At 36.8% G+C, this 26,818-nt stretch overlaps 1 protein-coding gene and 1 long non-coding RNA gene across 3 annotated transcripts; one reads left to right on the top strand and one right to left on the bottom strand.

The window, feature by feature from the left end:
- Window positions 1-220: 220 nt before the first annotated feature.
- Window positions 221-23,812, top strand: LOC140819847 (uncharacterized). The gene is made up of 2 exons (XR_012115297.1): window positions 221-344; window positions 21,501-23,812. It is a non-coding gene; the product is annotated as an uncharacterized lncRNA (long non-coding RNA).
- On the bottom strand, window positions 2,890-6,016 carry LOC140819846 (uncharacterized). 2 transcript variants are annotated; one of them, XM_073180085.1, is made up of 8 exons: window positions 5,644-6,016; window positions 4,734-4,859; window positions 4,161-4,248; window positions 3,790-3,873; window positions 3,545-3,627; window positions 3,405-3,459; window positions 3,216-3,308; window positions 2,890-3,042 (listed from the first exon to the last, which is right to left on the bottom strand). In XM_073180085.1, the coding sequence occupies exons 1-5, from the start codon at window positions 5,752-5,754 to the stop codon at window positions 3,551-3,553; spliced, it is 486 nt and encodes a 161-aa protein (XP_073036186.1). In that variant the 5' UTR covers window positions 5,755-6,016; the 3' UTR covers window positions 2,890-3,042; window positions 3,216-3,308; window positions 3,405-3,459; window positions 3,545-3,550. The 2 variants fall into 2 exon arrangements, with proteins under 2 accessions (XP_073036186.1, XP_073036187.1); XM_073180086.1 differs by having other exon boundaries at window positions 2,890-3,308; window positions 3,545-3,625; window positions 3,789-3,873; window positions 5,644-6,015.
- Window positions 23,813-26,818: the final 3,006 nt, after the last annotated feature.

Below are 26,818 nucleotides of genomic sequence, written 5' to 3'. Positions count from 1 at the left end.
GAATCCATGTAGTTGACGGTTAAGCTGTTTTGGAATAATGCTAGTGCTTCATAATTGTGTCATATCCAACAAATTACCCATGATTATATATTAATTATTTAATCAGTATTACAGTATTTAATTGTTTAGAATACTTATTTATCAAGTGAGAAAATTTAATATATGACAAGATTATTAAACAGGTACAAATTTAATAAATAAATTTTTCGTGAAGAATAATATTTTGTTTCTTAATTTAATTTTCAGTGACATTCACCATGCCAATTCGTAAGTTTTATCCTATACATATATACTTGGGTCACATGAAACTAAGCAATGCGCAAATTAAGCATCTACAAATCTATGTCACCAAATACTAAGATTTATGACAGTAACTAAGGGTGAGTCTATGATACATCGATAGTATATCTCTCGGTATGTTTTTATAAGATGATCAATTGATAGGCCTTATATTTTGTGTTTTCAAATGAGAAGATCGGTTGATCATCTTATATAAAACAAAAACCGTGATATCTACTTTCAGTGTAGTACAAACTCACCCATTACTTAATCATCAAACATAAATATTCACATAAAGCCAATTTGAAAACATTCTATAACAAACATCCATTCACAGAACTTCCACGCTCAAGTTGGATCAATACCTAACATTTAGCGAGTCATGCACCATACATAAAGCCTGTCCCATGTGTTCGAGAAAAAGCTAAAATATGCATCTCTAAAAGTCTTGTTAAAGATTAATGTGACCACTGAGGATCCTGTTATATATCCGGAAGCCAAGAACACATAAAACCAATCAACTTCAGAGTTCGACGTGTGATCATGGTTGATATTTTCTTGATTAGGGATATCATTTACATGATCAGTGTTGCAACGACTTGTTAGCGGAAGGCCACACAGATTGTTTCCAATTAAGCTAGAATCAGGAAGGCTTTGGAGTTGAGTGCTTTCTGGTATTTTTCTTGTTAAGTTGTTGAAAGACAGATTCAGAAAATTCAAAAAAAAAAAGAGAGTTGAGATGTTGTCCGGAATTTCACCGTGGAGAAAGTTCCGTGAGAAATCAAGATATTCCAACTGCGACATGTTACTAAAGGTTTCAGGGATCGATCTTTTCAGGCGATTCTGTGGTGAGGGACCTTAATACCACCAACTTTGTCAACTCCTCGGGAATCTCTCACAAAAATTTGTTCTTTGATAGGTCGATATTTGTAACTAAGAAAAGAATGTAGTCGTAATGTAATACATTTCTTTTTTCATGGAAAAATGAGCTATCTGATAAAAAAGAAGATCAAGAAAAAACCTCAAAAGACACTTTTTTTTCCAGTCATCCATTGGGAGTCATCACAGTGAAATTATTGAAACAATGAGGTAATATCCCAAAGAGATTATTGTCTGAAAAATCCAATATTTGAAGAGAGCTCAGGTGGAAGAGTTGTGGAAGCAGTTTTCGACTCAACTTATTTGAGCTTAAGATGAGAATTCTCATATTTGGCAAGCGTGTTCTCAACCATTCCGGTACATCTCCACAAATTTGTTGCAGGAAAGATCAATTTTGACTAATTTTGCAATAAAGAAGGTATTTGTCTAGAGAAAATGTTATTGTACAACTTCAATGATGATAATGAACTAAGAAGTCTTATGGATTTTGGGATAGTGCCTGACATCTTATTGCTTCCTAGATTCAAGTAGTGTAACATTTCAAACTTCATGAGACAATCTGGTATTTTTCCAGATAATTTGTTTCCTTCTAAATTACGAACTTTGAGCAACGACGAACCGCAAAGGCTTGTGTTATCCCTCCGCAAAATGAATTATTTGAGAGATCTAGCGATTAAATTTTTCCTAATCGAGACAATGAGCCACTGAATCTGTTTGAACTCAAGAATATGTTCAGAGAAAACCATTTTTCAAATCAGTAATATTCCCATAAAATTGATTGTGAGAAAGATCCAGTAACACGCCAATAGAAGGGATTGTTAAGGAAAACCATTTTTAAAATCTTACAAAATTAACAATTTTTGAAGCTTCCGGGAACCATTTTACTTTGAAAGTTAGCCCAATCGTGGAGCTTAGGCACTAATCAGTTACCCATATGGCTCGGGACAAAAAAAGGAGCACATTGAAGTTCTCGACTTTTCTGGTACTAGATTAATCTTTGATCATATTCCTAGTTTGTTTTGGTCAATTGTTGCTTTCTCATAATCAGCTTTATGACAATATTATTGATTTGAAAAATGGTTTTCCCTTGAACACACTCTTGAGTTCAAACAGATTCAGTGGCCCACTGCTTGAGTAGGAACAATTTTGTCGCTAGATCTCTCGAACTATTCATTTTCAGGAGGGATTACACAAGCCCTTTGTGGTTCGTCGTCGCTCGAGGTTCTTAGTTTATAAAGAAACAAATTATCTGGAAAAATATCCGATTGTCTGACGAAGTTTGAGATGTTTACGCTTCTTGAATCTCGGAAAAAATAAGATGTCACGCACCATCCCAAAATCCATAGGACTTCTTAGTTCATTATCATCATTGAAGTTGTATAATAAAATTTCTCTGGACAAATACCTTTTTCATTGCAAAATTTCTCACAATTAGTCAAATCGATCTTTCCTACAACGAATTTGTTGGAGATGTACTCGAATGGTTGGGAACACGCTTGCCAAATTTGAGAATTCTCATCTTACGCCCAAATAAGTTGAGTCGAAAACTGCTTCCACAACTCTACCACCTGAGCTCTCTTCAAATATTGGATTTGTTAGACAATAATCTCTCTGGGATTTTACCTCATTGTTTCAATAATTTCACTGTGATGACTATCAATGGATGGCTGGAAAATTAAAAAAAACGTCTTCGAGATTTTCTTTTAGTCTTCTTTTTTATCAGATAGCTCATTTGTCCATGAAAAAAGAAATGTAATACATTACGACTCCATTCTTTTCTTAGTTACAAATATCGACCTATCAAAGAACAACTTTTCGAGAGAGATCCCCGAGGAGTTGACAAGGTTGGTGGTATTAAGGTCACTCAATCTGTCACAGAATCCCCTGCAAGGATCAATCCGTGAAATCATTGGTAACATGTCACAGTTGGAATCTCTTGATTTCTCACGGAACTCTCTCTCTCTAGTGAAATTCCGGACATCTCAACTCTGTATTCTTTGAATTTTCTGAATCTGTATTTCAACAACTTAACAGGAAGAATACCAGAAAGTACTCACCTCCAAAGCCTTCCTGATTCTAGCTTCATTGGAAACAATCTGTGTGGCATCCGCTAACAAATCGTTGCAACACCGATCATGCAAATGATACCCCTAATCAAGAAAATATCAACCACAATCACAAGTCAAACTCTGAAGTTGATTGGTTTTATTCGTTCTTATGAAACACTATATTCAGCAGACTGTTACCTGAATTTCATTCTCTCTCAAGCGATCTTGGAGAGCACTCATGGCGGGACTCGAGCTGCAGATTTTGTGAAACAAAACAATTATTAGCAAGACAACAAGCTATCAAGATAAGGGAAAAGAAGGACCTTTTGGTCTCGTACCAATATTCAATCATTTTGCAAATGGAAGCTTGATATGTCGAAGTGTGATGAATGAAAGAAAGAGGGTGAACTTAACCATCCCTACAGAGATGCATTGAAATTATATGGTCAATAAACGGAGCAATACAAAATGCTGAAAAGCAGTGACTTGAATCCTTCCAACCTATAATATTTATTTGAATTAAACATCGGAAAGAAAATTTAGCAGAGTTACTTTCTCATGGACTATCTGATTCACCCTAACCTTTGGGCATCTTCACTGAAACAAGAAAATATCAACCCAACAAATCCAGAATCCAATAGTCGGTACATAGCCTGGGTCCGAACATCTGCAAAGTTGAGATTCATTAACCTTAATAAACAATGCTCGGAAACAAATGACAAAATAAATTTTTTTCCATTATGACCAAAACTTGAAAATCACACTATTTGCCAGCATAAATTAACCATTTGTCAACATACAGGCAATAGCAAACCCATGCGAAGATCATTACGGAATCGCTATTGCTTTCTGGATATAATCATGCCCCATTCACTCGATGAAAAAAATCATCAGATGAAAAACCAAATCGTTACAACAGAAGAATTTATAATTTTGTACCAAATTAAAACTCACCAACATGAGAAGGAAGTACTGTGATATGAGGATGGGAATGATACCAATCAATCACTCTGGTTGTAGTTCCTGTCGCTATTGTCATTCTGTGCTATAAAGTTAATTTACAAATTCATTTTATAATTTATACTCACAAAAGAAAATATACAAGCCGATAGGCACCAAGAGCCACGACCACGAAATTGCCTACAAGTGGCACAGTAAAGGCCATAAGAGGCTGTTTATTTAGATGAAATCAACTTCATGCCATCAGTAACTCTAACTTAATAAAAACCAGCTAGGAAAAACAAAAAAAGTACAGATTTTCTCTAAATATAAAATAGAAGCGGGCCCATGTTTACTTACATGCCATTTGATTTCTTAAAAAATTATACACGCAACCGTCATTTGAGAAAACAGCTGCCTTAATTACTAGTTTTTCCCTCTGGAATTTCTCTGGGAACATAGAACATAGAAAAGTCCATTGCTTGTTGCAGCGTAAGATTCAACGATTAAAGGAAACACAGTTCTTTTGTAATCATCACTCATTCAGATTCATGAGCTCAATGATATTAAAAATAGAGAAAAGGATATCTCAGCTTCAGCTGATGCAGCAGTCAGCTGCTCCGGATTAGTTTCTACTCTGTCTTTCTGCCGATCAGAACGTGGTTGTGGCAGAGCTCCCCATATGAATGCAGTTACATTACCATTCCTTGAATGCTGAACAGAAACAAGTAACTAAATTTCTACTTTGCTTGCAAAAAAAGATTGCATTTAGACTTTAACCAAGTAAATTTAGCAGAGCACAGATTGACACCATAAGTCAGCAGCTGCAGTTACAACCGCTACAAACATCCAGTGACAGACAGATATACAAGATTAAAAGGAGTTGAAATTTTCCTTTTCTAGTAACAATTTCAGAGCATTAAGGGGGGACAAATTGACCGTATTTCAACACAGAATATACTATCATAACCCGTGTTCTGAAACAAAATTTGCATTGATAGGTATACTTAATGCAGAGCTAAAAGCATATACTGTCATAACCCGTGTTAAACCCAAAATATACTGTCATAACAATTTCAGAGCATTAAGGGGGGACAAATTTTCCTTTTCTAGTAACAATTTCAGAATTCAACCCAAAATATACTGTCATAACCCGTGTTCTGAAACAAATTTTGCATCAATAGGTACACTAAATGCAGAGGTAAAAAGCATATAAAGCTAACTCCTGATTGCCTTTAAATTCTGTGCCATGAGAACATATACAACAACATATTACAAAAATCTCTATTCTTTCCGAGCTCGATCCCAAACTCACTCAATGACTCTACTTCAATTAAAAAAATACTGAAAGAAAAAGCTGTGAAACAAGAATTAGGGAACCCAGCAGTAAAACACCAAAAAAATACAATCTTCCCCCGCACCATCAATTTAGAATACAGCTAAAAGCTAAAAATCCACAAAAAAGGCGAAAAGAGATAATTTTTTTTTAAAAAAAAACCTTGATGTCACCAAGAAGAAGGCCCATGATCTCCTCAGTCTCAGTTGACAATGCATGAGTCAGACATGTCAACCACACTTCCTCCGACATCTTCACCCTCGTTAGAGACATCTTCTCTCCCCCTCTATTTGAATTTGTCTGAAAAATTATTTCATAAAAAGAAACTAGGGTTTTCTTCCTCGGAGACCAGAAATGCTGCAAAGAAAACGGCTTCACGATCTGATTCTACTTCCAGCCAGAGACGCGAAACAAGGAATCGGGATTGAATTGGAGTCCTCGGACAACTGCACCAGGTAGAGTACAGAGGATGGAGGGTTGAAAATTTGATATTCCAAATTCCAATTCCACTAGTGTTGTACCTACCAGTATATAATAACTTTTTTATATAATTAGTATATTAAATGTTATTTTATTTTTAAAAATAAAAAGATAACAAACAACAAAAAGATGAAGAAATCGAGACATCAATACATAGAACATAATATAATGAGCGTTTTTTTTTAAAAAAAAAAATGGAGGAAATTACACTGAAATAAATTTAAGAAATTATTCTTAAATCATATTATTAAGAAAATGGTTTAAAAAAAGAATTCATTCAATAAAATATATTTTTTCGAAAAAAGTTAAAGAGTTTTAAGTCAAAATGTAATTTTTTTTTCTTCAAAAACAGAGTGATTAGCATTATTGCTCAACTTTTAGTTAGGCTTGACTTTATTTGGGAGGATAATCTCATTCGTTTGTAATGCTTCTCTGTAAGAACTGATTTGATATAAAGAAATTATCTGTTACTAAAAAAAAAAAGAAGCCAATATCACACGGAAGTCCTCATATATTATTAGAAAATGACATTATATACTAAAAATGAAAAAGATTAAAAAAATTCGAAATATTATAGATTCTTTCACCAAACTTGTTAAATAGAACTATATGCTGCGTTACTGCCCATGTTTGACCATTCATCCTTGCTTACTTTTCATCACATTAGAGTATAGCTTCTTCTCACTCACGTATTATTTGTCTGATAATTCACTATTATCATGTCTCCTAAAATGGCAAATAGCCCATTGAATTGCTAATGCTGTGCGCAACTGGGAATGTTTAATCCCGAAGATGATAGTTTCCTTTTATTCAATCAGCTTTTTAAACGCATATGGAAGAAAGCAATATTAACTACTTCTGTCCAGCGTGGTTCTTTGAAAGTACACTTTTGTTTTTGTTTTTGTTTTTGTTTTTTTTTTTCATGGTTCGGTTTCTTCTCTGCTTCATCTTTTGTCCTCTTCCTTTTATTCGTTTAACCAGGTTTTGAAGAATGGGGTTGAGGTCAAGCTCCAAAGGAATGCTTTGAGTGTGTTAGAACCTCCTACTGGCAATGAGGTGTTGGATCTGGTTTTCTACACGCCCAAACGCAGCGGAAGTTTTAAAATTTTATTTTATTTTGACAATCAAAATTGTTTGGACGCTCGTATGATTTTAACTTAAACATTCATAGGGGGCTAAAAATTATACCTTTGGTGAATAAATCACGTGGCTCCAACTACTCCGGTATTAGCGGATCTAGCTCTTGATGAATCCCTACGAACTTTCTTCAAGAGACTCCTTTCTTCTAATCAGGTCCACGACTTCGCACTAGAGATTTTAAAAGAAGTTTTTCGTAGGAGAGAAAATAATTGAGAGGCGGCTCAAAAATTCTTTTTGAGAGTACAAAATTATTTTTGCATATTGAAAGAGCCGAAAAAGAATTCTCAATTCTGGAAACTCTCGAATGAATCTTATGCAAAAAGGGAATAAAGACATCTTAATATTTCTTTAATCATCATTTACTTAATTAATCTAATTAATTAAGTAAACTAAAATATGGAGGAATAATTATTGTGATTCTCGCAAATCACCATGCTTAGTGGAGGCTAGGTTTTTAGAATTTGCCTAAAATATATAATTAACATTAATGAGCTTGATTTAATTAATTGGGCTAGTCAAACTAGTTTAATTAATTTAATCAAAGCCCATTAAAACTTTAATTATTTAATATGTTGGATGTAAGGACCGTGTATCGTATTATCGTAAATCTCATATGATTATCGATAATTAATGAACTTGTCATGTGATTATACATTTGATGTATATTATGACAATGAAATTGGAAAATGAATATTGAATATGAATTGATGTTGTACGAATTGATTTGAGAGGCCGGACGCCAATTTAGTACAAACTTAAAATTTGTACAGAACATGTGGCGCCCGGGCGGTAGAAAATGACCGCCCGAGCGCCAGGGAATGAAAACTTGATATTCGGGCAGAACACCTCGCGCCCGAGCGGTAATTTTTGACCGCTCGAGCGCGGTGTAAGTTGAAACCGGGGGCAGAATGTCTCGCGCTCGGGCGCGAGAATTCTACCGCCCGAGCGCGGTAGCGGTGAGGTGATAAGAACAATTCTTTCCTCCGTTTCTTTCATTTCATTTCAGAGGCTTCGAGGGAAACACGAGAGATTTTCATTTTCTATCGTTCAAATCGACTTCGAGACGCAGTCTAAACGCGAAACAAATTATATATTTGTTATCTGCGCGTTGAGGGCTTCTGACTGAGGTAATTTTCTTCCAGTTCATCAGCTTTAAATATCAAGGTGCTGGAATATTATGTATTTGAAGTTGAATTTCTGATATGTAGTAGAATATCCGACAATAAACTCGTATTCGAAGTCGGAATTGAATTATGATATGATTTGGATTTGATATGAATTTTTGAAGTTTCAAATGATATTTGAAACTCATGTTAATGATTTTGGAGTATGTTATTGATTGGAATGAATATGCTATTGATGTAGATAAAGTGTTATATCAATATCTTCAGGCTACATCAATTGGAACGAAGAATTGAGGTATGTTGCGACCGGGTAACATACGACATGTATCTGTATTATATGATATATGATTGGATTGATTTGTTTGGAATTGGATTGGAATACGTGTCTATGTACCTATTTGATGATTTGATGTGGCATACATGACATTATGATTTGAATATCGATGTATAAAATAAATGTTTTGTTAACACACATCATTTTATGCATACATCGATACATGACATGCACGTTGAGCTATGATCCTTGGATACCCTGATATGATTTGATTGGATTCTGGGGTTTGTGAACACAATCGCTATGCCGGTATTATATGACCCGTAAAGCATAGACAATTGTGGCCCCATATGATTGGATATGAGATGTGGGATTGACGACGCTTCGTCGACGTTGTCATATGTGTATTCCCATATCGGCCGGTGTGCCAGCTCGAGCATTGATTTGATTTGATAGCGATTCGATTGATTCTGACATGTGCTCAGTGGATGGGCATTTGACCTGATACCTCCACGACATACATGCATTGCATACCATATATCATTGTTTAGATATCTGTGGTATATATGATTGGTTGTTCCATACGGAGCTTTGCTCACCCCCAAGGGGGGCTGTTGTTGTCTTTGTGTGTGGACAATGGCAGGTACTCCAGGATATCAGGAGACCAGAGAGGGTACTTCTGGTGGGAGCCACAGCTTGGGCTGAGGTTTATGTTTTTGTCTTGTTCCCAGTATATATGTATATGTATCTATATACCGGGGCATGTCCCGAGGATATGAGATGTTTGTATATGATTGGTTTTGATTTCGTGTGGGCATGTTTTATGATTTGAATTTAGATACTATTTTTAGTATTTAAATATCAGAAAAGATATTTTGGGCTCATTGTAAAGAAATTTTAAACCCGTTTTCCACTGTGATTAATTAAACCCTAATCAGATTGCATTGTAATAACGATTAGGAGTTAAGGACCCCACACTAGATGGTATCAGAGCATAGCTGGGAATGCTCTGTTGAGTCTTGTGTACACTTGAATAGGCACAAATGAATTGTGCGTATGTGTTTGACTTATTTGTATTACTTGCTCTTATATGATTTGATTTGAGTAAGTATCTGATGAGATTGATGATATGAGATAATGATATGAGACGACGAGATTATGAAATTGATATGAAATTGTGATATTCATCTTTTGATTTGTAGATGGATCACACAAATGAAACTGCGAGTAGCAGTACTGAGAGGATTGTTGGGCAATTTGAAGGATTGTCCATGGATGTTGTGATGGCTCGATTTCAGGATCTGAAACCACCGAAGTTCTTTGGCACTGAGAGTGCTGAAAGAGCTGAGGCCTGGCTGAAGGATATCGAGCACTTGTTTAATATTGTTGAGTATTCCAAGGCTCGGAGACTGAAACTTTCTCTCTATCAGTTGAAAGACCGAGCTAAATCTTGGTGGGAAGCCGCTGAGATTGGATTGAAAGAGGCCGGGACTGAAGTCACATGGGATGTCTTCAAGGCCCAGTTTTTGGAGCAGTATTCCCCTCCTTCTTATTATACTGCTCAGGAGAATGAATTTAATAATCTGCAGCAGGGAACAATGTCTGTTGCAGAGTATGCTTCAAAGTTTTCTACTTTGTTGAAGTATGCACCTCACGTAGCTGGGAATGCGAGGGCAAAATATAACAGGTTTGTAAATGGTTTACATCCTGTCTTGTATACATATGTTGTTTTTGGATTGCCTACCAGCTACGCAGAGGCAGTTGAACGAGCCAAGGCAGCCGAGGCTGGACTTAGGCGGGGAGGTCCATAGTATACTCCTCCACCACCGGTGTCAGCTCAGCAGCCTACTTTGCGACCGAGGGATAAGAAGTTCAAGAAGACTGGATCTGCTTCTTCGTCTTCTTCGAGCTCTAGTGGATCACAGCGAGGGAGTCCTGTGATAGCTCCCTACTGTAGTCATTGTGGAGGCAAACATACTATCGAGCAGTGTCGAGGTATGTTTGGTACTTGTTATCAATGTGGGCAGGAAGGCCATTTCTCTCGAGTATGTCCGAACAGGGGTACGACTTCTGCTCAACCCCAGCCAGGATTTAGAGGTGGCTCTAGTATGACGAGACCTGCTGTTCCTGTTCCATCTTTTCAGCAGTCGAATGTCCCACGATATCGAGGACCAGTTGGTCAGAGTGCCCCAGTTCCTCCTCAAGTGAGAGTGTATGTCATGACTGAAGATCAGGCGAGAGAAGCTCCTGGTGGTGTTATTGCAGGTATTTGCACGCTTTGCGATTATCCTGCACGTGTTTTATTTGATACAGGAGCATCTCATTCATTCATATCTCATGCATTTGTTGCATCTCACGATATTGAGTGTACCCCGTTGTATGATATTTTGTCGATAGCCACGCCAGCAGGGAAGATTATTTTGTCTGAGAAAGTTGTGCATAATTGTGTACTGATATACGAGGATAATGTGATATTTCTGAATCTGATTGTCCTCCCTATGCACGACTTTGATTGTATTGTTGGCATGGATATCTTGATGACGAATCGAGCTACTGTTGATTGTTGTCATGGAGTGGTTCGATTTCGACCGATTGATGGACCCAAGTGGAATTTTTATGGCAAGGGTTCCCAAGCCAAAATTCCATTGGTATCTTCCTTGGAGATGTCTCGATTGTTAAATAGCGGAGATGAGGGTTATCTTATCTACGCTATTGATATTTCGAAGAAGGAGTCTTCCTTATCTGAGATTCCTGTTGCGAAAGAATTTCCGGATGTATTTCCCGATGAGATTCCTGATTTTCCTCCTCATCGAGAAGTTGAGTTTAGTATTGATCTTGTGCCGGGGACTGCACCTATATCTAAAGCTCCCTATCGCATGGCACCATTGGAATTGAAAGAATTGAAAGAACAATTACAGGATCTTCTCGATAAGGGATATATTCGACCGAGTGTATCACCTTGGGGAGCTCCAGTTTTATTTGTTCGGAAGAAAGATGGTACGATGCGAATGTGTATCGACTATAGGCAGCTGAATCGGGCTACTGTGAAAAACAAGTACCCACTTCCGCGTATTGATGATTTGTTTGATCAGCTTCAGGGTACTTCTGTATACTCGAAGATTGATCTTCGTTCTGGGTATCATCAAGTACGAGTTCGAGACGAAGATGTGCCCAAAACTGCTTTTCGTACGAGGTATGGCCACTATGAATTCTTGGTTATGCCTTTTGGTCTCACGAATGCTCCTGCTATCTTTATGGATTTAATGAATCGTGTCTTCCGTGATTATCTAGACCGATTCGTTATTGTTTTCATTGATGATATTCTTGTGTATTCGAAATCGAAGAAGGAGCATGCTGAACATCTGAGACTGGTACTTCAAACTCTTCGTACTAGTCATTTGTATGCCAAATTGTCCAAATGTGAATTCTGGATGGACAAAGTGGTATTTCTGGGCCACGTCATTTCGAGACATGGCATATCTGTTGATCCTACGAAGGTCGAAGCTGTATTGAATTGGCCGAGACCTACGAATGTTCCTGAGATCCGTAGCTTCATGGGTTTAGCTGGATATTATCGTCGTTTTATTGAAGGATTTTCGAAAATAGCTAAACCGATTACTCAACTGACACAGAAGAATCAGCGATTCATTTGGTCAGATGAATGTGAAGCTAGTTTTCTTGAATTGAAGACGAGATTGACCACAGCACCTGTGCTTACTATTCCCTCAGGTACCGGAGGATTTGTGGTGTGTACAGATGCGTCTGGTAAAGGGTTGGGCTGTGTTCTGATGCAACATGGCAAAGTGGTTGGTTATGCGTCTCGTCAATTGAAAGCTCATGAAACTCGTTATCCTGTTCATGATCTCGAATTGGCCGCCATTGTGTTCGCTTTGAAGATTTGGCGCCATTACTTGTACGGAGAAAAGTTTGTTATCTATTCGGACCATAAGAGTCTGAAATATCTCTTTTCTCAATCTGATTTGAATATGAGGCAACGCAGGTGGATGGATCTCCTGAAGGATTTTGATTGTGAGATTCAATATCATCCTGGATCGGTGAATGTTACTGCGGATGCCCTGAGCCGTAAAGTTTATGATTCTGTTCTAGCTTCTGTCAGTGTCGCCAAGGTACATGAAGATATATGTACTTCTGGTTGGACTTTTCACTCGAATTGGAATTCTGTCACTGTCTCAGCATTGCAAATTGAGCCGAGTTTGATATCGAAGATACGAAAGGCCCAACGAAGCGATGCTCAGATTCAAAAGTCGAAAGAACTTATATCTGCTGGACATCAGTCTGGATTTCAGATTTCTTCTGATGGTTTTTTACGACTTAATGGTCGGCTGGTAGTTCCTGATGACTCTGATTTGAGATCTACCCTTCTTCGAGAAGCACATTGTAGCAAATATAGTATTCACCCTGGAGGTCGGAAGATGTATTTGACATTGAGACCTCAATTTTGGTGGAAACGTATGAAGAAGGACATTGCTGAATTTATTTCTAAATGTCTTGTCTGCCAGCAAGTGAAAGACGAGAGAATGAAACCTGGAGGATTGCTCCATAGTCTTGAAATCCCGAAATGGAATTGGGAGCATATCGCTATGGATTTTGTAACTCATTTACCTCGTTCGCCCAAGGGCTGTGATGCTATTTGGGTGATTATTGATCGGCTTTCGAAATCTTCACATTTTATTCCGTATGAACGGACTTATTCTTATAAGAGAATGGCCCGTTTATACATTGAGAATGTTGTGAGACTGCACGGGGTGCCAGTCTCAATTGTATCTGATCGTGATCCCAGGTTTGCTTCTAAATTCTGGGGTAGTTTCCAGGAAGCGATGGGTACGCGTTTGGCTATGAGTACTGCTTATCATCCTCAAACTGATGGCCAAACCGAGCGTACGATTCAAACGTTAGAAGATATGTTGCGTGCTGTGGTGATGGACTTTAGAATGGGATGGCAAGATGCCTTACCATTGGTTGAATTTTCTTATAACAATAGCTTTCAGACGAGTATCGGTATGGCTCCGTTTGAAGCTCTATATGGGAGACGATGTAGATCACCGTTATTCTGGGATGAGATTGGTGAGAAACAATTGACTGGACCTGAAATGATACAGGAAATGAACGATAAGATTCAGTTAATTCGGCAGCGGATGAAAGCTGCTCAGGATCGTCAAACGAGTTATGCGAATAAACGAAGACGACCCTTGGAATTCCAGAAAGGTGACAGAGTGTTTTTGAAGATATCTCCCTTTAGAGGCACTGTTCGATTCGGCATGCGAGGGAAGTTATCTCCTCGATATGTTGGTCCATACGAGATTCTGGATCGAGTTGGTGATCTTGCGTATCGATTGGCATTGCCACCAGCTCTATCTGCTATTCACGATGTGTTTCATGTTTCTATGTTGAGGAAATATGAACCTGATCCATCACATGTACTTGCACCTGATGAGGTTGAGCTGGATCCTTCTCTTTCCTATGTTGAACAACCTGTTCGCATTATGGATCGAAAGGAAAAGATATTGAGAAATAAATCGATTCCTCTGGTACGAGTGCAATGGACACGACATGGTGTTGAAGAATCGACGTGGGAATTGGAGAGCAAGATGCGAGATTCGTATCCACATTTGTTTGATTCTATGACATCTGTTCCATTGTATTCGATGTATTCTGATCCTTATTCTGATTTTAGTTTTGATATGTACTATAACTGGTGACATATATATGTTTGCCAATGTTATGTATATAGAGATGTTTGAGATTTCGAGGACGAAATCTTTTAAGTGGGGGAGAAATGTAAGGACCGTGTATCGTATTATCGTAAATCTCATATGATTATCGATAATTAATGAACTTGTCATGTGATTATACATTTGATGTATATTATGACAATGAAATTGGAAAATGAATATTGAATATGAATTGATGTTGTACGAATTGATTTGAGAGGCCGGACGCCAATTTAGTACAAACTTAAAATTTGTACAGAACATGTGGCGCCCGGGCGGTAGAAAATGACCGCCCGAGCGCCAGGGAATGAAAACTTGATATTCGGGCAGAACACCTCGCGCCCGAGCGGTAATTTTTGACCGCTCGAGCGCGGTGTAAGTTGAAACCGGGGGCAGAATGTCTCGCGCTCGGGCGCGAGAATTCTACCGCCCGAGCGCGGTAGCGGTGAGGTGATAAGAACAATTCTTTCCTCCGTTTCTTTCATTTCATTTCAGAGGCTTCGAGGGAAACACGAGAGATTTTCATTTTCTATCGTTCAAATCGACTTCGAGACGCAGTCTAAACGCGAAACAAATTATATATTTGTTATCTGCGCGTTGAGGGCTTCTGACTGAGGTAATTTTCTTCCAGTTCCATGAGCTTTAAATATCAAGGTGCTGGAATATTATGTATTTGAAGTTGAATTTCTGATATGTAGTAGAATATCCGACAATAAACTCGTATTCGAAGTCGGAATTGAATTATGATATGATTTGGATTTGATATGAATTTTTGAAGTTTCAAATGATATTTGAAACTCATGTTAATGATTTTGGAGTATGTTATTGATTGGAATGAATATGCTATTGATGTAGATAAAGTGTTATATCAATATCTTCAGGCTACATCAATTGGAACGAAGAATTGAGGTATGTTGCGACCGGGTAACATACGACAGGTATCTGTATTATATGATATATGATTGGATTGATTTGTTTGGAATTGGATTGAAATACGTGTCTATGTGCCTATTTGATGATTTGATGTGGCATACATGACATTATGATTTGAATATCGATGTATAAAATATATGTTTTGTTAACACACATCATTTTATGCATACATCGATACATGACATGCACGTTGAGCTATGATCCTTGGATATCCTGATATGATTTGATTGGATTCCGGGGTTTGTGAACACAATCGCTATGCCGGTATTATATGACCCGTAAAGCATAGACAATTGTGGCCCCATATGATTGGATATGAGATGTGGGATTGACGACGCTTCGTCGACGTTGTCATATGTGTATTCTCATATCGGCCGGTGTGCCAGCTCGAGCATTGATTTGATTTGATAGCGATTCGATTGATTCTGACATGTGCTCAGTGGATGGGCATTTGACCTGATACCTCCACGACATACATGCATTGCATACCATATATCATTGTTTAGATACTTGTGGTATATATTGTGGTTGTCATCTATCTTATTCAATTCACCATAACCCCATCAAATGAGGAAGAGAAATATAACAAATTGATGTTATCTAGGAACTCGTTAGGAATCACATATTCCAGACACACCACATTCTTAGCAAGCCCAGTCATACGTACACCATGCTCATGGGCCAAAGCCCTGTCTTGCGTGCGTGTAGTCATGAGCTCATTGAAAGTGGTGTGCATAGTTTCATGCACCATGCAACTCTTGCACGAGCATTCGAATGTCAGCAGCATTCAAATTTTCCTCAAACTGTCCCTACAGTTCATTTGACGTAAAAGCGAGCATGTTACACTTTAGCTTGCATACTATGGTCCTACCATCTTGCATGTTTTGTCAGTTCAGCAGGACTGACATTAGTGTGTATGCCATTTTCTCCGAACTCAGAACAATTTTCCCAACCAGTCTTGAAAATTAGATTCGGTTAGCTTGTTAATAATAAAAATTGATTATGTGACGAAATCGAAAATATACTGATACGGAAACAGAATAATGGTTGCTGATTATTTTAAAATAATTTTAAGATATAAAATATGGATTTCATTTTATAAATTACCCTCCTACTATTTTGACATTTCCACCACCCTCTGATGAAAAAGGGAAATCGTATTTCCTTAGTAGGCACGTAAAGTCCAATTAGCCAATTATAATCCCGAATAATATCAGCCAATTATAATTTCTAAAAGGTAGAGTCCAATTGCATCCCTATGCAACCTCCGCATGTTTTGCCTCACGTGTAATAAGGACCCAATAATATGACGCCGTTTATTTTCGCGTGTCAAACTGACCCATCAATATTGAATTGTAGTAGACGGTCGCCATGAGTTCCCCCAATAATATGAGCCGAAGTCATGGGAGTTCCACTCAATTCACATCATATGTCCGGTGGAAGTCACAGCTTTCCGGCGTCCAGGCCTCCCCAATAATATGAGCCAGACACTGTCCGCGGGTAGCGATCAACATGCAACCACGGTTGATGGAAGGCAAGGAAAAATTAAACTCCTTTAATTTTTACTTTTTCGGTTTGATATAAATTTTGAATCTTATTCAAAATGAGGGATTTTAATTTTAAAATTGTCTCATCATTTTAATTTAAAAATCGTGTGCCACGAGTTTGTATGTTTGCCGGATTCATGCAACTATATTATCTAATAATATACATACATGCATACTACTATATATCGCATATATCATAATATGTCATTCAACAATAAATAAGGATGATCGATTGCCAACACTATTAGATCCATGTGAGCCATACATGGATCCAGGTCCAAACCTAGGTGAATGCAGGGATGCAAATGCAACTTATTACAAAAGCTTCCAATATTTTACATGTCTTCATCTTGATCATCGGGCCCACCATCTTCCAGTCTTGATCTCCCACTATTTCTAATTATTACATTTGAATAGCCATGGCACATAAGGGATACATCTCATGGGGGTGAGAACGGGCCATAAACCAGGCCCACTTTAATAATATCAAATATTATAAAATTGAATAAAAACAGTAAAATATCCTAACATACACCTAACACATTGGTCAAGGCTCTCGATCATCCTTCATGCATTTAATATCAAATATTAACATCAATTTAATTAAACAATTTAATTAATTGATAAATCATATATCTAATAATTTTATCAATAACCACCACAATTATTAAATAATTTAATAAATTAAATAAACTCTTTTATTTAATTTCCAATTAAATCAATAATAATTGATTTCTTGTAAAAACTCATTTTTACCATAAATAATTAAAATCATATTCTAATTATTTATTTTACAAGAAAATTATAAATTTTTCAAAAATTAATTTTCCAAAATAAAAATTGAACCAATTTTCAAAAATATCAATTTTACCCAAAATTTTGAAAAATCAGAAAATTGTACCACGGGCCCAAAAAATTCAAGCCCACCAATCAGAACGCTTCCCGAGACGATCCCGGGCAGTCGCCCTTGCTTCCCGCCCGCTGCCCGAACGATTCGGGCAGTGGCAGCCACCTGTGCGCGCAGCGTGCGGACGCTCCGCACGCTGCGCCGCGTTGTGCGCCGCGCAGGGCGGCGCACAGCGTGCGGACGTTCCGCACGCTGCGCCGCTCCGCGCGCGCACGCCGCGCGCGCATGCTGCGCGCTTCTGCGCGCAGGGCGCTGCGCGCTCCGCGCGGTCTGCCTGGAACAAATCCGGGCAGATCGCGAATTTTTTTTTTTTTTTTGATTTTCCGAAAAATAATTTTATGGTGCATCGATTTTTTCTGAAAATTTTCTTGTGTGGTTAGAAACAAATTATTCAATATAATTTAAATCATACGATTCAGAAAACCTGGCTCTGATACCACTGTTGGATCTGGTTTTCTACACGCCCAAACGCAGCGGAAGTTTTAAAATTTTATTTTATTTTGACAATCAAAATTGTTTGGACGCTCGTATGATTTTAACTTAAACATTCATAGGGGGCTAAAAATTATACCTTTGGTGAATAAATCACGTGGCTCCAACTACTCCGGTATTAGCGGATCTAGCTCTTGATGAATCCCTACGAACTTTCTTTAAGAGACTCCTTTCTTCTAATCAGGTCCACGACTAGATGATTTGTTCCTCTTCTAATTCGCACTAGAGAATTAAAAGAAGTTTTTCGTAGGAGAGAAAATAATTGAGAGGCGGCTCAAAAATTCTTTTTGAGAGTACAAAATTATTTTTGCATATTGAAAGAGCCGAAAAAGAATTCTCAATTCTGGAAACTCTCGAATGAATCTTATGCAAAAAGGGAATAAAGAAATCTTAATATTTCTTTAATCATCATTTACTTAATTAATCTAATTAATTAAGTAAACTAAAATATGGAGGAATAATTATTGTGATTCTCGAAAATCACCATGCTTAGTGGAGGCTAGGTTTTTAGAATTTGCCTAAAATATATAATTAACGTTAATGAGCTTGATTTAATTAATTGGGCTAGTCAAACTAGTTTAATTAATTTAATCAAAGCCCATTAAAACTTTAATTATTTAATATGTTGGACTTGTACCCCTACAAGCCCATTAAACATATTATCCACCATATTTAATTTATTAATTAATCAACTCAACTTTTGAGCTTAATAAATTAAATACATTATAAATTCAACATTTGAATTTATTATTTAAATTATGAATTCAACTCCTTGAATTTTTATCACCTCCAAAATTTAATATTTAATAAACCCAACATTTGAGTTTTATAAATTAAATTATCAAATTTTATAAATTCAACTCTTTGAATTTATTCTCTCCGAATTTTATAAATTCATAAACTCCTTGAATTTATTTTCTCAAAATTTATTTATCATAAATTCAACTCCTTGAATTTACTATATCATAATATAAATTCAACTCCTTGAATTTATTCTCTCAAGATTTATTTATCATAAATTCAACTCCTTGAATTTACTATAACATAATATAAATTCAACTCCTTGAATTTATTCTCTCAATGGGAACAAACAATCCAGTACTTGTGTGACCCTCAATGGTTCAGGGATACAGCTAGCCGTGGGCTCACAACTCTTTGTGATTCAGGACATAATCCTTTATTCGGGCTTACCCTAGTTAGCCCCATTCTTTTCATCAACACCTTGATCAAGAATGTCAAAACTCATTTCTGATAGCACCCATCGGATCATGGTAAGAGCGTCTAGTAGCATCGCCCCATGATCCCCTAGGTATCACTGATAGTGCCTGCAAGAACCAGTCGATTATGATTAACGTACAGTACGGTCCCTTCATCTCATATATCCCGATCGAATCTGCAACCATTGGTTCATCGAGGGTTGCATATTAATTCGATAACTATGTGATAACTATAATAGTGGCATCGCGTGTACTATTTGGAGAACTCTTTCTCCAACGTACATCTCGTACTCTGGCCAGAGATTCCATGCACTATTATTTCATTAGATCACATAGGATATCCACACCCGTAAGTGAGCGGTGAATCCCCGACTACAATGCACTGGCTCCTATATGTGTCGCAACTGTGCCCAACCTCGCCACCTGATGACTCTCCTGGAGCCGGTAAACGAGTCAAAGCACAGCCCTAGCATATAGAGCCTCAGTGTTGTCCCGGGTCGTAAGGACTAATGGTGTACAATCATAACCACGAACTTATCCTCTCGATGAATGATAACCACTTGGAAAGTCCGAGGGAGGGTTGTTCGGTATAATCATCATATGACTACCCATCTGTATGTTTGGACATCTCTATGCCCTTACCAAGAAACGCAGTACACAACATCACAGATGCTAGTCTCGAGCTCAAGCGACCTTTATCCATGTTTTAGGCGGCTGAATCGACTAGGAACGAATTTAGAATATGTAGTGTTTACAAATGAGTTTCAACATCGAATTACGATTCATTTGTATTAAAGCATAATCAAGGACTTTATCTATGCTGCTTGCATGGGTATACAGATAAAGTATAACGAAACCATTAAAAATTAAATTATATTAAAATAAAGATTGTTTATTTCACTTGAGTCAATAAATTCCCTAGCCAACCGTTGGCTTGCAGGGCATCTACTCTTACATGAGGATGAGGATGATTTTAATGATTCTATCAGCTGCTCTGACATTGGTGAAAAGTAGCATCATCGCTTCAGTATGTTTTACCACTTGCTCGTAAAATTTTGGTTCTGTTTTTATATATCATTATATAATAAATTCCTGGACAAAATAATTGTTCCATCCTTTCTCAATAATCCTGCACTCCTTTGAGCAGCTTCTGGATTTCACTTCGGAAAGATAAGCAAGCCCGGAGTTCGGTATAGTCGGCCATGGTCTCATCTGCATGCATGCACAAAATCAGTGAGCCGTAGCAGTTGCAGAGAAGTTCAATCCAAATGTGATGCAACTCAATTGGTAAGCATTCACTATATATCAAAGTAGACGTCGTTTCGAGTATTCATGATATTGTGTCAAAGCTTTGTCTGGACCTGATTAAATTTCATCGGTTCATAAACTTTATAAACGACGCCATAAGTTTTTCCTTTCTGTCAATTGGAATTTGACAAAAATTTTAGAAATTCAAGTGTCTGTCTGTTACATTTCGAACTCTGAGATTAAGAGGTAGCCATGAAACTTTATCGTTTTCCTTGTCGAGATTTATCATCTGACATGCATGTTGGTGAAATTTGACTGTTGATAGCGAAACAATCTCACGGGAGTTTATGTGTCAATTTTATTTTTAACTTAAATAAATTAACATCTATGAATAATGTAAATTATACTAATTAATATACTTCGCTTTGCTTGTTTGTTTTTTCCATCTATACTTTAATCTATTTTAAAATAAATTGAAGAAAATAAAATTTAGCTTTTATTTTTTAGAATGAAATTTACACTTCAGTTTTTTTTTAAAAAAATTATATCTTTATGAGATTTAAAATAAAATAATAATAAATACATATTTTTGGTTTAGTAATGTTTGGGAATAATGCTGGTGCTTCATAATTGCGTCATATCCAACAAGTTACCCATGATTGTATAATATTTATTGAATCAGTATTAAAATATTTAATTGTTCAGAATACTTCTTATCAAGTGAGCAAATTTAATATAGGACGAGAACATTAAAAAGCTACAAATTTAATAAATAAATTTTTCGGGAAGAATATTATTTTGTTTCTAAATTTATTTTTCAGTGACATTCACCATGCATGTTCATAAGTTTTATCCTGTATATTAGGGTCATATGAAACTAAGCAATGCGCAAATCAAGCATCTACAAAGATATGTCACCAAATAGCACCAAATACTAAGATTTATAATAGTAGGCGAGTCTATTATACATCGGTAATAGATCTCTCGGTGTGTTTGTATAAGATGATCGACTGATAGACCTTATATTTTTTGTTTTCAAATGAGACGATCGACTGATCATCTTATATAAAACAAAAACCGTGAGATCTTTCTACGTAGTATAGATTCGCCTAGTACTTAATCATCAAACATCAATATTCACAGAAAGCGAATTTGAAAACTTTCTATTGCAAAATTCCATTCACAGAACTTCCATACTCAAGTTCGATCAATACATAACATTTAACGAGTCCTGTACCATATATAAAGCATGTCCCATGTGTTTGAGAAAAAGCCAAAATATGCATCTCTAAAAGTCTTGTTAAAGATTATTGTGATGCAGATCAATAAGAATCCTGTTGCATATCCTGCAGCCAAGAACACAAAAAAACCAATCAACTTCAAAGTTCGACGTGTGATTGTGGTTGATATTTTCTTGATTAGGGGTATCATTTGCATGATCGGTGTTGCAACGACTTGTTAGCAGAAGGCTACACATATTGTTTGCAATCAAGCTAGAATCAGAAAGGCTTTGGAGTTGAGTGTTTTTGGTATTTTTCCTATTAAGTTGTTGAAAAACATATTCAGAAAATTCAAAGAAGACAGAGTTGAGATGTTGTTCGTAATTTCACCAGAGAGAAAGTTCCGTGAGAAATCAAGAGATTCCAACTGCGACATGTTACCAATGGTTTCAGGGATCGATCCTTGCAGGCGATTCTGTGACAGATTGAGTGACCGTAATACCACCAACTTTGTCAACTCCTCGGGGATCTCTCCCGAAAAGTTGTTCTTTGATAGGTCGATATTTGTAGCTAAGAAAAGAGTGGAGTCGTGATGCAATACATTTCCTTTTGCATGGACAAATGCGCTATTTTAGCTTTGATAGGTCGATATTTGAAACTCTCAAAGACTCTTTTTTCTTGATTTTCCAGCCGTCTATTGGTAGTCATCACAGTGAAATTATTGAAACAATGAGGTAACATCTCACAGAGATTATTGTCTAACAAATCCAATATTTGAAGAGAGCTTAGGAAGTAGAGTTATGGAAGTAGTTTTCGACTCAACTTATTTGAGCGTAAGATGAGAATTCTCATATTTGGCAAGCGTGTTTCCAATCATTCCGGTACATCTCCAACAAATTCGTTGTAGAAAAGATTGTTTTTGACTAATTGTGAGCAATTTTGCAATGATAAAGATATTTGTCCAGAGATATTGTTGTTATACAACTTTAATGATGATGATGAACTAAGAAGTCCAATGGATTTTGGGATTGTGACTGACATCTTATTGTTTTCCGAGATTCAAGTAGCGTAGCATCTCAAACTTCATGAGACAATATGTTATTTTTCCAGATAATTTGTTTCCTTCTAAATTAAGAACCTCGAGTGACGACGAACCACAAAGAGCTTATGTTATCCCTCCTATAAATGACTTGTTAGAGAGATCCAATGATGAAATTTTTCCTACTCAAGGCAGTGGGCCACTGAGTCTGTTTTGCTCAGTTGGTGTGTCACTGGATCTCTCTCATAATCAATTTTATGGGAATATTATTGATTTGAAAAATGGTTTTCCCCTGAACACACTCTTGAGTTCAAACAGATTCAGTGGCCCACTGCCTCAAGTAGGAAAAATTTAATCTCTAGATCTCTTAAACAATTAATTTTCAGTATGGATAACACAAGCCCTTTGTGGTTCGTCGTTCCTCAAAGTTCGCAATTTAGAAGGAAACAAATTATCTGGAAAAATATCAGAATGTCTCTTGAATCTAAGAAACAATAAGATGTCAGACATTATCCCAAAATCCATAGGACTTCTTAGTTCATTATCATCAGTGAAGTTGTACAATAACAGTTTCTCTAGACAAATACCTTCTTCATTGCAAAATTACTCACAATTAGTCAAAATCGATATTTCCTACAACGAATTTGTTGGAGATGTACCGGAATAGTTGGGAACACGTTTGCGAAATTTGAGAATTCTCATCTTACGTTCAAATAAGTTGGGTCGAAAACTGCTTCCACAACTCTACCACCTAAGCTCTTTTCAAATATTAGATTTGTCAGGCAATAATCTCTCTGGGATATTACCTCAATGTTTCAATAATTCACCTGTGAAGACTACCAATGGACGGCTGGAAAAAAAAAAGTCTTTTCCAAATATATCAGGCAAGTGACCGGAAAGTTGGTTGTGCTGAAGTTGTAGTGTCTTCATAGCTGCTATGTCACAGTTAGGCATGCTTCCAAGTATATCTTGTATTTCTCCCTCCAATTTATTATAGGATAAGTCCAAGTTTTGCAGATCGCACATGATTACTGCGATTTTTTGTGATATTTTTCCCGAAAGCTGATTGCTGGATAAATCGAGGAATTTTAGGGAGGTTAGACTGGCTATGGATTCAGAAATCGTTCCATGCAAAAAGTTTTGTCCCATGTTTGCAAACTCAAGATTGTTGCACAGGTAAACCCAATTTGGTATGGCTGTATCGAATCTACTCCATGAAAGACCGATGTGCTGAAGCTTAGTGATGTTGCTGCAATTTGGTATAGGACCGCTAAAATCACACCCTCTTGCATTTAGAAAAGTAAGCTCTCGAGTTGGAAAATCCAAGTTGGAATGGTAGCATTTCGAAAACTATTGATGGAAAGATCAACAACCGTGAGAGAAGAAAGGTTTACATGATCTAAAGGAGCAATCATACCAAGACTGCAAGATCGAAAATTTAGCTCAAGTAAAGAAGGGAGTGTATTTATAACCTGCAACCAATTTGTAGCTTTGGCGAGATCCACTTTACTCACGTCTAGGTGCTCCAGGCACGAAAGATGAGACAACCAATCAAGACTATCAACCTCCAGTAGCGGCCCTCTGATACTTAATGTGCGCAGATTCGAAAGGTTTCCAATATGGTAAGGAATGGTTCCTTGAAATCCCGAGTCAGATAAATCAAGATAAACCAAGCTTGCGAATGACTCGATAAAGGTTGGGATTGTTCCTCCAAAATAATTATGGCTCAAGTCAAGAAGCCTAAGACGTTTCAAGCTGAGCGAAGAGGGGTTCAACTCTTTGCCCCAAATGTTTTATTGTAACCCAGACGACCTCATAGGTGCAGTTCGTGAACACGAACCGTCAAGTTACTGCAAACTACACCTTCCCACATGAAGCAATCAAATTGATCAGTAGCATTCCATGAATATAGTAAACTGGATGGATCTTCCTCCACAGATCTTCTTGAGGTGCAAAAGTGCTTTGTTTTCGATTTCGTGGCACAAAATGGTGCCTTGACCGGTGCAGTAACTTGACATACAGCACACTGTGGCGCAAGTAAGAAAAACAAATACATTGAGCCTCTCATCTTTCTACAAAGATTTGGAATAAGAAATGAATCAGTAGTGGTGCGATTGAAGGGGGGGTGCAAATATTTCAATAATTTATAGCAAGTGCAATATAAGTGTTCTTATTGTGTAAAAATGTTGCTATTTCTGAATTTGTCCATTGCTTGTGGGATTATCACTCTTGGACCATTTCTGAAATCTTCCCAATATATAGTACTTTTATTGCTTAAAATGTTGCTATACTAATTAAAATTATATGATATATGGACAATATTAGCATTAAAAAGAAATTTATGCTTTTTTATCTAGCTATTCTTTAAAGTTGCCAAGTCCAGAACCGGAAATGAAATTGAAATCGTCAATTGTCCATTGCATGTGGGATTCTCATTCTTGGAAACAAATAATAGATCATCTCCATTTCTGAATTAAATTTGAATCGATAGGTTGGTAGCATCGCTTGCGTTCGGTGAGGGTTGGCATGGCATAATAATCACCACGCCTTCGAGTACTCGGCGAGGCATGAGCTCGAATGGTGGCAAATCGATATCCATCCTTGGGCAAACGTGGTGGTCCTATTTCTTTTCCAATATGATACTCACGGGAAATTTAGAGTCCGATTCTAGAAAGTGCCACTAATCCAGACGCGGGTTTTGAAGTTAGGGGCCAGGAGGGTGTCCTGGCATAGCCCCTCCGACGCTTAAGTCAGTGACTGATGATATATGGGGGAGCAGCTAAGGGTGCTGCTGAAAACAATATCGAATCCATGAACTAACACTCAAACCTGGTATTTATAGGAGAATACATGGGCTTGTCATGGGCCATTCACCTGTGGGCCTTAGAGATGTGCCGGTAGTTTGGGCCGGATCTTGATGGGTTCATCCCTAGGTATCATCACAATACATTGAGTTTTTTTGTTTGTTTCGCGCTGCACCTAATTAAAGAAAATTACTATATTTAAATATATAGCACATCCATAACGTAAAGAAATTCCCTAATAAAGAAAAGTGATATATGCAACCTTTTTATAGAAGAAATGGAAAAAAGAAACGAAAAGAGAAGTTGGAAAACTAATTAATATGTTGCTATATATATAATAAAGAAAAGTGATATATGCAACCTTTTTTTAATTGTGCAAAAGGTGGAAATACGAAACGTACACGTAATTTCTAAATAAATGTCTAAAATGTATTTGATATTGGTTGTAATTTAATACAGATCATACCTATAATAATGATAATAATAATACTAATAATGATAACAATATTACAATTAATAATCCAAATGAATATAAAACTTTTGTGATTTCAAATTATTATCATAATTTTGAGAAAAAAAATTGTATTTATTTTCTTAAAATTTTATTGTTTGAATTTAAATAACTTGATTACATTACAAAATCCGGAAAATACCTTGATTTAGAAGACGACGGTTTTAATTCGTTACAAAACTTCAAAAATTGTAAGCTGTTATTTGTAGTCTCTCAAGCTAATATGAACTCTAAAACAAGGGAATTTAAAAAAAAAATGATGCTGGAAAAAATAAAATTCCTATCATTCACAAGGAATCTAAAATGAACATGAAAACGCAATGAGAGTTTCTTGAAATTGAATGATAAAGAAGACAAAATAGTGGAAATATTGCTAAATTGAGATCAAGCCTATAAATGAAACTACTAGGACGACAAACTAGAAATAAAAAGAAGTTGAACATTGAAAATTGAAATTTTCAATAATTGCTCGATAATTTTTTAGTTTGATGTTTTGTTTGTTTGTGTTGATTCTCCCTTGTTTCGTTCAAACTCTTGGAAGTTTTCCCCACTCACGGGTTACGTTCTACTTCACACGACCTTCACCAGTTTGAGTATTTTCTAGTTGTCAGACCAATCCAAATTATTTGAATAATTGATGAGCCTCCTCCATTTAATTGTCAACGTTGA

The sequence above is a fragment of the Primulina eburnea genome, chromosome 18 (genome assembly GCF_022965805.1).
Source record: "Primulina eburnea isolate SZY01 chromosome 18, ASM2296580v1, whole genome shotgun sequence".
Classification (NCBI taxonomy): domain Eukaryota; kingdom Viridiplantae; phylum Streptophyta; class Magnoliopsida; order Lamiales; family Gesneriaceae; genus Primulina; species Primulina eburnea.
Note: the sequence above shows the minus strand (reverse complement) of the source record. Positions and strands in the feature narration are given on the sequence as shown.